At 35.0% G+C, this 16,447-nt stretch overlaps 1 protein-coding gene and 1 non-coding gene across 3 annotated transcripts in view; one reads left to right on the top strand and one right to left on the bottom strand.

Annotated features, from left to right (window-relative positions):
* Positions 1-541: 541 nt before the first annotated feature.
* Positions 542-16,447, bottom strand: part of TTC6 (tetratricopeptide repeat domain 6) — a 251,716-nt gene continuing 235,810 nt past the window's right edge. For both annotated transcript variants that reach the window (XM_030813721.1, XM_030813728.1), the window contains 3 exons: positions 15,839-16,009; positions 1,559-1,784; positions 542-1,072 (listed from right to left, as the gene is read on the bottom strand). In XM_030813721.1, coding sequence (XP_030669581.1) covers positions 936-1,072; positions 1,559-1,784; positions 15,839-16,009 — 534 coding nt within the window. In that variant the 3' untranslated portion in view covers positions 542-935. The remainder of the gene's footprint in view (positions 1,073-1,558; positions 1,785-15,838; positions 16,010-16,447) is intronic.
* On the top strand, positions 15,292-15,398 carry LOC115836254. The gene has a single exon (XR_004031215.1). It is a non-coding gene; the product is annotated as a U6 spliceosomal RNA (small nuclear RNA).

Genomic DNA, 16,447 nt, shown 5'->3' with positions numbered 1-16,447 from the left:
CTAAATAACAAGTTAATGGGTGCAGCAAAACAACATGGCACATCGATACATATGTAACAAACCTGCACATTGTGCACATGTACCCTAAAACCTAAAGTATAATAATAAAAAAGATAAATAAATAAATAACAAAACAAAAAACAAAAGAAAAAAAAAAGGAAGAAGGAAGCCTTGCTGTTATCAGTGAGGCAAAGGGAAAGAGTTCTCTGGTTCATTCAAAGACTCCTCAGAGACACTCTATAAATAATTTTTAGTTGTTTTATTTTCACTCATCAACTCCTGCAATGCATGAATTATAAATATATATAAATTTTACATGTATTTATGATAGCTGAATTGAAGAGGCAGAGGGAACTATCTCAAGGAAACATGATGTCCAAAATCTTTATAGGTACTGTCCTACAAGTCAGGCCACATGTTAAAGAGAAACACGTTTGTCTGTCGGAAGACTACACATATCAGGAAGAATATTGACCAGTATACACATTGTGTAAAGGAAAAGACAAGGATTGTACTTGAGTTCAGTTTTTTATAGTCATCAGTTTATTTTTTAATCTGTATACTGTTTAATACATTGTCAGCAAGGATTGATGAAAAGGTCGATGACACTTTTTCTACAATGTATAGTATTGTTTCAAAAAGAATTAAAATATTTTAAATGTTAAGAAACATTCCTATTTAATTCCTTAAGGAACATTTTCCTTTAGATTCTGCAACCTTGGAAAAATTCAGTTATCGCGGTATTCCAAATATGCAGAAAATGATAAATGTTTTATAATTAATGTATAACAAACATTTTATTAAAATGCATAGAAAGTTATATGGAAGACTAAGCATAATGAATAATGAATACGGTAGAACCTTTTAGACAACAAATACATTTCCGTGTCAGAGAGAACAGCTGTGTAAACTGCTATAGCAACCAGTCTATGTAATCATATAATGGAGGCATAGTCTTCAAGTTCAAGTGCTTGGTTATAGTCAGTCATAGCTTCCTCAATCAGACCTATTTTACCACGAACTTTTGCTCTAAAACGATATACTAGAGCATCATCAGGCTTCAAAGACAGGGCTGCAAAAGAAGAAAAATCAAGATATGTTCAAGTTAGCACTCAAAAAATAGTCTCTTGTTTTACAAAAAAAAAAATTGGATAAGAACTTTTAAAAAAATTAACTCAATGGATGAAATCAAGAACTTTAATACTTTTAATTTGAAAACATTTTTCTTCAAACAGAACTATTTAGTTAAATTAAAAATATTGAATCTTTCTAAGCAAACTAACTTGGGGAAACACAGTACAATGTCTTTCTTTGAAAGGTTGGCATTGTTCGTGTATAGTTTTGTAATAATTCCCTATATTTCAGTTTACCACAGCTTTAAGTTAAGACATTACATAAAGGAACCTATATTGATTATATTAAGGACATGATATCTAAAAACACTAATTCTTATGTAAGTTTATCTAAATAAATAGACCTAATGATTTTCTTCTTTTGTAGCCTAAAAATAATCACTTCAACCACTGTAATCTTACCAAAATAATTACCAAAATTGTACCTTTATTAAGGTCTTCCTCAGCTAGTTCATATTGCTTTAAGCAGTAGTAGAAATGTGCTCTATTAACATATACTGCAGCCCAAAAGGGACAGCTTTCAATTACATTTGCAAAATCTTCTTTCGCTTCTTCATATTTCTTTAATACTGTATTTGTAATAGCTCGATTCATGAGAACATATTCATTTTCTGGATCAAATTTTAAAGCTTTTGAGAAGTAGTCACTGGCCTAGAAAATATGAAGATAATGATGTATTTTAATTGGCAGCTCACTATACAGAAATTTGAAGCACTTTTACTCTTAATTTTAAATTAAGGCCAGTGGCATACCAAGGGGTTAATAGAAGCATTTCATCCCAGGTACAGAGGTGCATTGTCTGCAGAGAATGTACAAAGCTAAACCCAACCAAAAGTTGATCTGCTTTTTGTTATTACCATGTGTCAGCAATTCTAGACAACGTCAATGATACAATACTCCTGTTGGCTAGGTTAAAATGCTCCCACTGGCCGGGTGCGGTGGCTCACGTCTGTAATCCCAGCACTTTGGGAGGCCGAGGAGGGTGGATCACCTGAGGTCAGGAGTTCGAGACCAGCCTAGGCAACATGTGGAAACTCCATCTCTACTAAAAATACAAAAATTAGCTGGGCATGGTGGCAGGCGCCTGTAATCCCAGCTACTCAGGAGGCTGAGGCAGGAGAATTGCTTGAACCAGGGAGGTGGAAGTTGCAGTGAGTGGAGGTCACACCAATGCACTCCAGCCTGGGTGACAGAGCAAGACTCCATCTCAAAAAAAAAAAAAAAATCCTCCCACTGTCTGTTACCCCAAATCCCAGATCCCTGTATAGAGCTAAAAAATGTTAAAGCATAAAATAGAAAAGAAGGCCACAACAACAATAAAATACAAATTAGAAAAGTAACACTTTAGTTTTTGTCATTGGTTCTGTTTAGGTAGTGGATTACGTTTATTGATTTGCATATGTTGAACCAGCCTTGCATCCCAGGAATGAAGCCAACTTGATCATGATGGATAAGTTTTTTGCTGTGCTGCTGGATTCCGTTTGCTAGTATTTTATTGAGCACTGTTGCATCGATGTTCATCAGGGATATTGGCCTAAAAATTTCTTTTTGTTGTTGTTGTTGTTGTGTCTCTGCCAGGTTTTGATATCAGGATGATGCTGGCCTCATAAAATGAGTTAGGGAGGATTCCCTCTCTTTCTATTAATTGAAATAGTTTCAGAAGGAATGGTACCAGCTCCTCTTTGCACCTCTGGTAGAATTCGGCTGTGAATCCATCTGGTCCTGGATTTTTTTTGGTTGGTAGGCTATTAATTACTGCCTTAATTTCAGAACTTGTTATTGGTCTATTCAGAGATTCAACTTCTTCCTGGTTTAGTCTTGGTAGGGTGTATGTGTCCAGGAATTTATCCATTCCTTCTAGATTTTTTAGTTTATTTGCATAGAGGTGTTTGTAGTATTCTCTGATGGTAGTTTGTATTTCCGTGGGATCAGTGGTGTTATCCCCTTTATCATTTTTTTATCGTGTCTATTTGATTCTTCTCTCTTTTCTTGTTTATTAGTCTGGCTAGCTGGAGGCATCACACTACCTGACTTCAAACTATACTCCAAGGCTACAGTAACCAGGCATGGTACTGGTACCAAAACATATATATAGACCAATGCAACAGAACAGAGGCCTCAGAAATAACACCACACATGTACAATCATCTGATCTTTGACAAACCTGACAAAAACAAGCAATGGGATAAGGATTCCCTATTTAATAAATGGTGCTGGGAAAACTGGCTAGCCATATGCAGAAAGCTGAGACTGGATCCCTTCCTTCCACCTTACACAAAAATTAACCAAGATGGATTAAAGACTTAAATGTTACACCTAAAACCATAAAAACCCTAGAAGAAAACCTAGGCAGTACCATTCAGGACATAGGCATGGGCAAAGACTTCATGACTAAAACACCAAAAGCAATGGCAACAAAAGCCAAAATAGATAAATGGGATCTAATTAAACTAAAGAGTGTCTGCACAGCAAAAGAAACTATCATCAGAGTGAACAGGGAACCTACAGAATGGGAGAAAATTTTTGCAATCTATCCATCTGACACACAGCTAATATCCAGAATCTACAAAGAACTTAAAAAAATTTACAAGAAAAAACAAACAACCCCATCAAAAAATGGGTGAAGGACATGAACGGACACTTCTCAAAAGAAGACATTTATGCAGCCAATAAACTTATCAAAAAATGCTCATCATCACTGGTCTTTAGAGAAATGCAAATCAAAACCACAATGAGATACCATCTCATGTCAGAATGGTGATCATTAAAAAGTCAGCAAACAACAGATGCTGGAGAGGATGTGGAGAAACAGGAACGCTTTTACACTGTTGGTTGGAGTATAAATTGGTTTAACCATTGTGGAAGACAGGGTGGTGATTCCTCAAGGATCTGGAACCAGAAATACCATGTGACCCAGCAATCCCATTACTGGGTATATACCCAAAGGATTATAAATCATTCTACTATAAAGACACATCCACACATATGTTTATTGCAGCACTGTTCACAATAGCAAAGACCAACCTAAATCCCCAATAATAATAGATTGGATAAAGAAAATGTGGTACATATACACCATGGAATACTATGCAGCCATGAAAAAGGACGCGTTCATGTCCTTTGCAGGGACATGGATGAAGCTGGAAACTATCATTCTCAGCAAAGTAACACAAGAAGAGAAAACCAAACACCACATGTTCTCACTCATAAGTGGGAGTTGAACAATGAGAATACATGGACACAGGGAGGGGGACATCACACACCAGGGCCTGTCAGTGGGTTGGGGGGCATATGTAAATGATGCATTGATGGGTGTAGCAAACCAACATGGCACATTTACACCTACGTAACAAACCTGCACGTTGTGCACATGTACCCCAGAACTTAAAGTATAATTTTTAAAAAAAGTAAACAAGAAAAAAAAAGAAGAAAGAAAAGTAACACTTCGTGTACAAAAACAAAGTAAGAGCTCAACCACAAGGGAATTTTCAAAATAAGGTTCTAAGACATACAAAGAGAGACAAAAACTCAGTTACACCATAAAAAGGCACAAGAAAGAGAGAGGAAGTATCAGCTTGTTGGAAAGACCAAAGACTCAAGATTATTCACAACTCATCATCGATCTGAAAGGGACCCTCAAGTTAGTCTGCAAAACAGTATTGGAGTCCTGGTCCAAGAACCATTTGCTAGAGCTCTGCAAGTACCAAAATTGAGAATAAACAATAAGTAACTTTTATAGCATTTTGACATGGCTATGACATCCCAGCACTTGATCACATTTCTAGTAATTTGTTTTTACTGGGTTTTAGCAATGTATATTGATTTACAATGTACTAGAATTTTTTTAACTGGCCTTTCACTGCAAATAGTTGAGATGCTGATTAGACATCCTGCTAGTCAACTTAGAAATCTCTAACTCACTGATGGATGAAAACCTGGCTCCTACTTTAAAACCTACCTTAAAGACAGAGTCACTTTTCACAGTATAGCTTGCCACTCACCAATTACTTAACACTCAACTTTTTCCCAACCAAACACAATCTGGCTTCTATTTCCCCCATTCCATGAATTCTGTTGTTGCTAAAGTTGCAGAGGTCCTCAAGCCTAGTGGACACATTCTAGTTCTTGTCTTCCATGACATTTCTGTGGCATGGACACCTTTGGTCTCTCCTTCCTTCTTAAAATTCTCTCTGTCACTGAACTATTTTCCTCTATGTTTCCCGAAGATCTGTCCTGTATTCATTTCCATCATGGGTGATATGGAACACTGATTGCACAGTGGCTGGGAGCCCAGACCACAGAGTCAGATTGCTGGGTTTACATCCTGCCTCTTCTTTGGGTGAGTTACGAAAACTCTATTTGCATCAGTTTACTCATCTATAAAACAAAGGTAACAAATAAAACTCCACTTCCAGTGTTGATGTCAGGGTTAAGTGAACTAATATGTAATATACTGAGAACAATATGCAGAAAGTAGTAAGGACGGAATCAATTATTACTTATATATCAGGTTTTTCCCAGTGTCTACACATGGAGAGGGAACATCACCTTTAGGCAATACTCCATGAGCTTTGCTTTCTCTTAATTAGGTAATTAGCTCGAGATGTAAAATCCATCTCATCCCTGGGACAGGTTGGGGGGAGGGGGGACAGAATTGACATCCTTCTGTGAAGAGCTTGAAGAGGATTCACTCCTTAAGAGAAGACCGCACCCCCAGTCCTCCGAAATGAGTCAAGGGAAAGACTCCAAGCCAGGCCAAGACTTTTTTCCTAAAGTAATTTAGACTTCATTTTAATTCACCAATAAATTATCAATAAAGAAGACACAATTATACATCACAGGGCATACCTTCAATCATGTAAAAGCAAATTCTTTTTCTCAGGTAAGAGAAAAGAACTTTGAACTGTGTAACTTTCTACTATAGCTTCCAAATATATTACTTAGAAAATGAAACCTATAAATTTAATAAGGTTACTTGAAGTATCAGAATATTAACTATGAAGCAATTAGAGGCTAAAGGTATCTACCACAACAGATGGTCTTGATTTTTTAATAATTGGTCTAATGCCCTTATGTTGTAATTAATTAAAAAGCAGATCCAGTTATTTTTTAATGTCACCTGTAGTTCATAATGTATGCAAGTAGCACATCCAACTGTGGTTTAAGATCATTAAATCACATTAAGTGGTTATCATTAAGTCACTAAAGATAAAAGAAGCAAGATCACATACATTTTTTAACCCTCTAGAGTTTTATTAGATCAGTTGAGGGACCCTTCCTCCTAGCCTAAGTCTTACCTCCATTATAGTCAGAAATAAGGGGATGAGGGTAAAGGGTGACAGGGAATAGAAGCCATTTTCTCTACGAAGGAGGCTCAAAGCATACTAGAATAGCTGAACACCTGTTCCCAAAGCCTGCTAGTCTCTGGAGGGAGTGTGCACTGTAAAGCTCGGGCATACAGTATATCAAGTCAAAGGATGGGACATATTTTATATGAAATATATGCCCAGATAATTTGCCTATACTTTGGAGGGAATAGAGTTATACTTTAAAAAGAAATTTAAACTACACTTTAGATCTAACCAAATACTTCTCTACACGATGCCCATATAGTAATCAAAGACAAATGGATGAAAAAGGTGAAGATCTCCCTTTCATGCAGATCTTAAACATCTATGGAAATAGAAAATTGTCCTGGGAATTTTATTTGCCTTAATCACATTAACTAACTACAATGCACATAAACATTTCTAGGATCCAGCCACAGAGTGATCTGAGTTTGGTTAAGTTAGAGACAATTGATCTTTGAGCAACTGTCTTTACTGACAGGATAGATGTAAAACTGACAGGATTAGATGACATTAGCTTAAGGACATAAGAAAGAGAAAGTTATGGTTGACTCTGACATTTCTATTCAAGTGACCTTATGGAAGATGACAACTCGAATTGAGAGAGGATTTATATGAAGAAAGCTCGGCTGAGGTTAATGGATGGAGAGATCAATTCAGAATGGGCTTTAATGAACTTGTAAAATATCCAGTTTTAGCAACTCTTAAATATGGGTTAGGAGCTCAGAAGAAAGAAGGAGGGTTTCAAGCAGTGTAAGTCATGAGAATAAATGGACTTTCTGAGCAGAGAAATGTAGAGATAAGAGGGCAGAGTGTGATTCCTGCCCCTTAACAGCTTACAGAGTAAGGAGATGGACATCAACACAGAAACAACTGCATGGCATAAAGCAGTATTGAATCTGTATAGAGAGAATTATATACAAAGCAAGAAAGACTCAAGATCTCATTTTGAAATTTAAAACTACAAACCTCAAATGAGGACTTAATGTTGTTACACTCTAATATGTTCATCTTACCACTTTCTAACACAATTTTTTCACATTGTCTCTCTTCTCTTTAAAACTTCTAGCCGTCTTGTCTTTCTTTCTTAACCGTTCACTCCCACTGTTAACTGGTGACTAATACTTGTATCCATGGAGAAGATATAATCAATAGATAGGATTACACACTTTCAAAATCTACATTCAACTGTGTCCAAACCCTCTGCCCTCCCTAATGACATAATGGGTAGTGAGTTCTGCTCCCATCAAGGGCCACATCTGCAACTTCCAAACTCTTAACTTCATCAAATTCTCAAAGATTTTGATCCTAATTATCCCTGACACTCTCATTTACCAACAATTTACTAGTTTATTCTTATTAACATTGGAGCATAAATTGATATCTCTCATCTTAAAGACACACACACACACACACAAAACCTCTTACCCTCAAAGTCTCAAAGACAATAAAAAAAAATCACCAGGAAAAAATAGTATTTCTACAATGAAAAGTAAAATCATAACATTTCACACCACACTCACCCTGCCTTGGACACCACTGGTGCTTACACACCCAGCCCAGGGGCCTAAAGATTGACCTTCCCAGCCTACTGCCCTAACTGCCAGTGCCTATGTGCCCTGCCAGGAGTGCAAAGACTGGCCACCCAGGGAAAACCACTGCCTGCAATGGCCCCCACGTGCTACCTCAGGGCCTGAGGACTGGACTGCCTGGCATCACCATCTCCAGCAAAGCTACACCACAGTATCCACAAATAACCACAGCCTAAGCCACCAAGGAACTCACAGACACTGCTGATGTTGATTACAGATGAAGTAATCATATGGAGAATACACTACGCTATGGTGCCCACCCAGAACCAAAGCCAAATTACCCTATTCAACTCACTTTATAGCTATATCTACAGAAAAAAGTCTTTCCCTATGGAAGCTACTTAATAAAATTGGAAGAAGTGATTGTTACACCGGATGAGCAGATATCAATGTAAGCACACAAGAAACAGGAAAAAGCAAAGAAATACACCTCAAAAGGTGTGCAATAAATCTCCAGTAGCAGACCCCAAAGAAAAGAAATTTTGTGAAATGTTTGAAAAAGGATTCAAATTATTGACCTTAAAGAAATTTAGAACAAAAGAACACAGATAAACAATACAAAGAAATAAAAAGAATTCATGATTTAGATGAGAAATCGAACGAAGGTAGATATCATAAGAAAATAACCAAAGAGAAATCCTGGAACTGAAGAATTCAATTAATGCAATAAAAAAATACAATCAAGACATTCAACAATAGACTAGGTAAAATAGGAGAAATAATTCCTAAACTTGAAGACAAGTCTTTAGAAATGACCTAGTCAGACAACAATAATAAAAAGAATAAAAATGAATGAAGAAAGCTTACATCATATATAGGATACCATCAAGTGAACAAATATTCAATTTTGGGAGTTCAAAAGAAAAGAAAAACTCATAGAAAACCTATTCAGTAAAATAATAACGGAAAAGTTCCCAAATATTGGAAGAGATATACATATAGATACAGGAAGCTCAAATGTCCCCAGATAGATTCAACCCAAAAAGGCCCTCTCTGAGGCACATTATCATCAAACTGTCAAAAGTCTAAGACAAAGAGAGAATTTTTAAAACACCAAAAGCATCAAGTCACATATAAAGGAATTTCTGTCAGACTAACAGCTGATTTATCCACAGAAATCCTATAAACCAGGAAAGAATTAGATGATATATTCAAAGTGCTGGGGGGTGGGGGAGAAGAACTGTTAGGCAAGAATACTATACCCATCAAAGTTATTGTTCAAAAATGATGGAGAAATAGTCTTTCCCAGACAAACAAAGACTGAGGAAATTCATCACCATGAGACCAGTCCAGCATGAACTGCTTAAGAGATTTTTACATCTGGCAGCCAAAAGACAATATCCACCATCATAAAAAATACACTAAAATATAAAACTTACTGAAACAACAGACACACAAAGGAGAAGGTGAAAGGAATCAAATGGTATCATTATAGAAAGCTGCCAAAGCCAAATTTTATTATCAAAGATAAGCAATAAGAAAGGAAAAAAAGGAACAAATACAGAAAACAATAAGAAAACAACAAAATGACAGAAATAAGTCCTTACCTATCGAAAGAACTCAGAATGTAACCAGTTTAAATTTCCCAGTTAAAAGGTATAGACTGACTGGATAATAAAACAAGACCCAACTATATGCTGGCTACAAGAAACACATTTCACCCATTAAGGGCACACATGACTGAAGGTTGAGAGATGTAAAAAGATATTTCCTACAAAACAGAACCCAGAAGAAGGAGTTATATCAGACAAAATACACTTCAAGTCAAAAAACATAAGAGACAAACAATGTCATTATATAATGATAAAGAGATTAGTTCAGCAAGAAATATAACAATTGTCAATATATATGCACCAAACACTTGAACACCCAGATATATGAAGCAATTATTATAGGTAAAGAGAGAGAGCTAGACCCATTAATAATAAAACAATAGTTGGGGACTTCAACACCTCACTCAGCATTGGACAGATTATCTAGACAGAAAATCAACAAAGAGACAGCAGACTTAAACTGCACTATAGACCAAATGAACCTTACAGACATTTACAGTACATTTAATCCAACAGCTGCAGAATACTCATTCTTTTTTTCATTATTATTTTTTTGATGGAGTCTAGCTCTATCACCAGGCCAGAGTGCAGTGACACAATCTCAGCTCACTGCAACCTCCACCTCCCGGGTTCAAGTGATTCTCCTACCTCAGCCTCCTGAGTAGCTAGGACTATGGGAACGCACCACCATGCACAGCTAATTTTTGTATTTTTAGTAGAGGCGGGGTTTCACCATATTGGCCAGGATGGTCTTGATCTCTTGACCTCGTGATCTGCCCACCTCGGCCTCCCAAAATGCTGGGATTATAGGCATGAGCCACCACGCCTGGCCAGAATACCCGTTTTTATCAGTACATGGAATATTCTCCAGGATAGGCCACATGTTAGAACACAAAACAAGTCTGAACAAATACTAAAAATCAAAATCATATCAAGTATCTTCTCAGACCATAATGGAATAAAACATCAACAACAAGAGAAGCTTTGGAAATTGAATAAGCAAATGAAAATTAAATAATATGCTCCTGAACAACCATTGGGTCAATAAAGAAATTCAGAAGGAAATGAAAACAATTCTTGAAACAAATGAAAATGGAAACACAACATACCAAAACCCATGAAATGCAGCAAACCTAAGAGGGATGTCTATAGAGTTGAACGCCTACATCAAAAAAGTAGAATGATTTCAAATAAACAATGTAATAATGCACCTCATGAAACTAGAAAAGCAAGAACAAGCCAAGCCCCAAATCAGTAAAAACAAAAAAAAAGAAAGAAAAAGAAAAGAAATAATATATACCAGAGCAGAAATAAAGACTTAAAAAATACAAACATCAATAAAATGAACTTATATTTTTGTAAAGATAAACAAAACTGATAGCTAGACTAACTAAAAAATGAGAGAAAAGGCCCAAATAAACAAAACTGAGAAAACTGGGTATCCATAAGCAGAAGAAAGAAACTAGACCCCTGTCTCTCCCTATGTACAAAAATCAAATCAAAATGGATTAGACTTAACTGTAAAACCTGAAATTATAAAACTACTAGAAGAAAACATCGTGGAGATGGTTCAAGACATTGATTAATATGGCACAGATTTTTCAAGAGTTAAGACCACAAAAGCACATGCAACAAAAGCAAAAACAGACAAGTGGGTTTATTCAAGCTAAAAAAGCTTCTGCATAGGAACGGCAATAATCAACAGAGTGTAGAGAAAACCTACAGAATAGGAGAAAGTATCTGCAAATTATTCACCCAGTGAGGAATTAATAACCAGAATACACAAAGAACTCAAACAACAGCAAAAAAAAAAATCTCATTCCCATTAAAAAGCGGGCAAATGATCTGAAAAGAGATATACACAGCCAACAGATCTATAAAAAAAAAGTTGAACATCACTAACCATCAGAGAAATGCAAATCAAAACCACAATAAGATATTATCTCACCTCAGTTAAAATGGCTATTGTCCAAAAAAAAAAGCAAACAAAGAAAAACACAACTGGCAAGAATACAGAGAATGGGAGCTCTAGTACACTAATGGTGAGAATGTAAATTAGTAGAGCTATTATGGAAAACTGTATGAAGGTTCCTCAAAACAACAGAACTATCATATGATCCAGCAACTCCATTGCTGGGTATATATCCAAAAGAAAGGACATCAGTATATTGAAGAAATACTTGCACTCCAAGGTTTGTCCCAGAACTATTCACAATAGCCAAGATATGGAATCACCCTAAGTGTCCATCAACAGATGAATAGATAAAGAAAATATGTTACATATATGCAATGGAATACTATTGTGTCATTAAAAAGAATAAAATCCTATTATTTGCAGCAACATGGGTGAGCATAGAGGACATTATGTTAAGTGAAATAAGCCAGGTACAGAAAGACAACACATGTTCTTGCTCATAATTTGGAGGCTTAAAGAAAAAACTTTGTCTCATAAACAGAGAGAATAGAATGATGGTTACAATTGGCTGGGAGGGGTGGGTGGGGGGATGAAGACAGGTTGGTTAATGGGAACAAAAATACAGTTATATGGAAGAAATAAGTTCTAGTATTTGAAAGCACAGCAGGGTGACTATAGTTATAATTTATTGTATATTTCAAAATGGCTAGAAGATTGGAAATGTTCTCATCATAAAGAAATGATAAATGAGGTGATGCATATTCCAATTACTTTGATTTCATCATTACACATTGTATGCACGTATCAAAATATCACATGTGCCCCATAAATATGTACAATTAGTATGTATCAATAGAAAATATAACATTTTGAAATAAAATGATTTTGAAAAAAATTCATTTAAAAAAATTTATTTTAGAAAAAAATTTTTAAGGAAGCAATTGCTGTCAAGAAAAAATGAATCAGAAATACAGGAACCCAGAAAAGAGGTGACCAGGAAAAGATGGCATGGAAATAGGATAGAACTAGAAAAATAAAACAAAAAGGAAACCTGACTTATGAGGCCCACGGGGATAACAGGTATCTCAGGAAACAGTATAAAGATTTAGAAAAAATACAAAAGAAAGACAAAGAAAATGAAACAGACATTAAGAAATAAAAAAAATTTAGAATAAATCAAAATTAAGGAATATATGACATCTATATAATTGGTATCCCCAGTGAAGAAAATCAGAACAATGAAACAGAAAAAAAAATGTTAACTGAATTCAACAACACTTACCTGAAATCTGTGTACTGAAAACATATACTGTGTACTTGATAAATTTAACCTGCAGTGGTCAACTCTAAGGCATACCTTGGTAAAACTTTTCCCTTAAAAAAAAAAATGTGGTTATCTTGACAAAAAAGAGCAAGTTGCTTTTAAGAAAAAGAAAATCTGGTTTGCATCATGCTTCTTGACACCAACATATATCACCAGAAAAGAAAGCAGCACTTACGAGACACTCAGGAAAGAAAAATGAGTCAAAGAGCCATGATGTCTTAAGGTATAAAATAGGCTACAGGCAAACAGCTATCAACATGCAAGTCCAAGGAATATTGTTCTCAGGAGTCCCTCCTTAGAACTCTACCAGAGGACTAATTTCAGACAACCAAGAAATTATTGCGGGGAAGGGGAGTTTGACAAATAGTCTGGTGATGAGAACTGAACATAATTAACTGAAGAACTAAGACTAAACTGTGCAATAAGGGTAACAAAATAATACATAAATATTGAATCTTCAGGCAGTGTAGAAATAATAACACTTACAACGAAATGGGAGAATTAATTTATGTGTTGCCCTAGTGAACCCACAGTAACTATCTTTTGGGTTTCCCCAAGTGTCAGCACTTGCCTTGCAATATCTATTGTCACCAGCTTCCAGCCTGGAATCCTCTGTTCTTTCTCCTTCTTAGACTTCCTTCAAGAACCTCCCTGTGATGTGATTATCTAACTCGCCTTAATTCGTACCAATTTTTATACCCAAGAGACTGTGGAAACTAAGTTTATGTGACAAGCTGACATAATAAGCTCAAGCATATTTAAGAATATGAGGATAAACTTTTTAAAAAAAATTACTAAAATCGAATCATGAATGAGAGTGAGGAGGAGTTTACAGGGTAATTTTATTGTTGTTCATAGTAGAGAAACTAAACTAAGAGTATTAACATTATTTTTATAAAGATAATCACTACAGCAAAACTACAAACCTTCCTAAATATCACAAAAACTGAAAAAAGCCAAAAAATAAAATTTACCAGAGAGTTAAATACTTTCAAAATACTTTAACATAAACACACTTGCATTACATGAAATAACAGAACTAAGATCAAATGTATTGATCATGCCAAAATTAAATGGGCTTAACTTGCGTATTAAAAGAAAAATATTTTCAAATTAGCTCTCAAAGTAAAATCCGATTCTATACAGTATAAAAGAGACATACCAAAAACAAAGGATTTTAAAAGGTGAAAATAAAAGGAAAAGCGAAGGAATACCAGGCAAAGCAAATCAGAAGGCCTCAGAGGTCATGATCCTAATTTCACACAAAGGAGAATTTGTTCCACAGAGTATTAAAAGAAACAAAGGAGGAAATCTGTAATGCTGAAGATTATAATTCATAATGCATATATAATACATATAAATATCTATAAATGAAATAATGTAGCAGCAATTTTCACAAAGCAGACACTACAAGAGATGTAAAGAGAAACATATAGGAACCCCCTAATAATAGGATACTTGAATAAATCTCTCAGTCCAAGATAAAGCAAGCGAAAAAATGTATGAATGTAAACTAATTAATAACTTAGACTTCACAAATGTAGACTTAAATCCACATCCTGATAGTAGATACCCTTTCTTAGGAATGACCCTGACATATTCAAAACAATGTTTTTATATTAGACTACACTAAAACTCAATAAATTCCAGAATGTAGAAAATATAAATGTCCTTCCATCTGGTTAAATGCCCTGTTAATTTATTCTTTAGTCAAATGGAAAATAGAAATTACAGGTGAAAAATCTGGGGAAAACATTAATAAAAACATTTCAGTATATACTTAACACTACTGAAATGTACACTTAAAAATGGTTGAGATGGGAAAGTTTACGTTATGTGCATTTTACCAGAGCTAAACAAGCAAACATTATAGAGCCAAATGTGTGGAATGCTGCCAAAACAGTACTTGGGTAAAAGGCATACTTTTAATAACATATTACAATATAAATGAAAGAGTGAAAATAAATTAATTAAGCTTCCAACTCAAAAAGATAAAGAATAACAAGATAAACTGAAGGAAAGCAGAAAAAAGAGTGATTATAAATAAAAAGCAAAAATTCCAAAATTAAGAGTTTGAATCATGTAAATGCATTATGATTCAAATGAAATAAATTCAAAAAATAGAAAATATCATCATCTAATGACCCAACATTTTTGTTTCAGACATTATAAATTGAAGTCCAAAGAGATTAAGGTGTCACACAAAACCAGAACTAAAATTCAAGTCTTCTTACTCCCAGTCCAGTGCTCCCATGGCAGAAATTTGGAAAAAGTATAAATTAAGGTGAGTTAGATAATCATAAGGAGGGTCTTGAAGGAAGTCTAAGTGGGGGAAAGAACAGAGGATTCCAGGCTGGAAGCTAGCGACAATAGATATCGCAAGGCAAGTCCTCACACTCGGGGAAGTCCAAAAGAATGTTTACTGGATGCTCACTTCGGCAACATATACACTAAAACTGGAACAATACAGAGAGGATTAGCATGCCCCCTGTGCAAGGATGACATGCAAATTCATGAAGCATTTCATATTTTTCAGGGAAAGAAGGATAAAATATCAAGGAGCATGAGAAAACTTTTGGTGCTGATAGATACGTTTATTATCTTTATTGTAGTGATGATTTTGCAGGTGTACACATATGTCAAGACATCAAATCGTACATTTTAAATATGTGCAATTTGTTGTATGTCAATTACGTCTCAATAAGATTCTAGCAAGACATTTATTATGATAAAATATAAAAGAAAAAAATGTTTACAAGTGTTGTTGATGATAATGAGGAGAATAAATCCATAGAGGCATAAATATTTAATGGATAAATTATAAACACTCTTATGAAAGATAACATTTTAAATAAAAGAGCTAATAGCCAATGCATTATTAGCCTGAGATTGTACGAATTATATTTTGAAGCTATATATAATAAAGAAAGCATTTCATGTCAAAAAGAAAGCATTAAGTAAAACTCACATTACCTGGGAAAACTGCCTGTGGTGAAAGTAGATATTTCCTGCATTAAAGTAAGCCAGCGAGTACTTGGGGTTTAGAGAAATTGCATCTTGATAGTCTTTCATTGCATCCTGTTTGTGGCCCATAAACTCATGAATCACCCCACGATTTGTTAAGAATTCTGCTGTAGTATTGATCTGCAGTATAATATTACGATTATTTAACATCGGGGAATAGTATTTACCTCTGATGTCATGTCTGCCAAAATGAACATTAGGGAATCTACTTGTGGGAAATGAGTAATTTTATAGTGCATGTAAAACCCCAGTAGAACAAATATTTTGAGAAAGGAGTTGGTATGAAGTTGGTTTAGTGTCAACACTTTGTTGATTTGGTTGCAATAAAACAAATAATCTTAGTGTTTTTTCACTCAGTTCCTTTCCAAGGAATAGACAAAGTGGAAAACTTATCTGTTTAGCTGTTAAGCTAGAGAAGAAATTAAATTGAATAGTTAACAGGCTTATTTGTCCTATGCAGTAGCAATTATCTTTCAGTTCCTTCCTTTTTCTCATCTCAAACACTACAACATCTGCCCAAATCTACAGAATCAAAACCCAAAAGCTAGAAGTAAAGAA

This window comes from Nomascus leucogenys, chromosome 1a, assembly GCF_006542625.1.
Source record: "Nomascus leucogenys isolate Asia chromosome 1a, Asia_NLE_v1, whole genome shotgun sequence".
Classification (NCBI taxonomy): domain Eukaryota; kingdom Metazoa; phylum Chordata; class Mammalia; order Primates; family Hylobatidae; genus Nomascus; species Nomascus leucogenys.
Note: the sequence above shows the minus strand (reverse complement) of the source record. Positions and strands in the feature narration are given on the sequence as shown.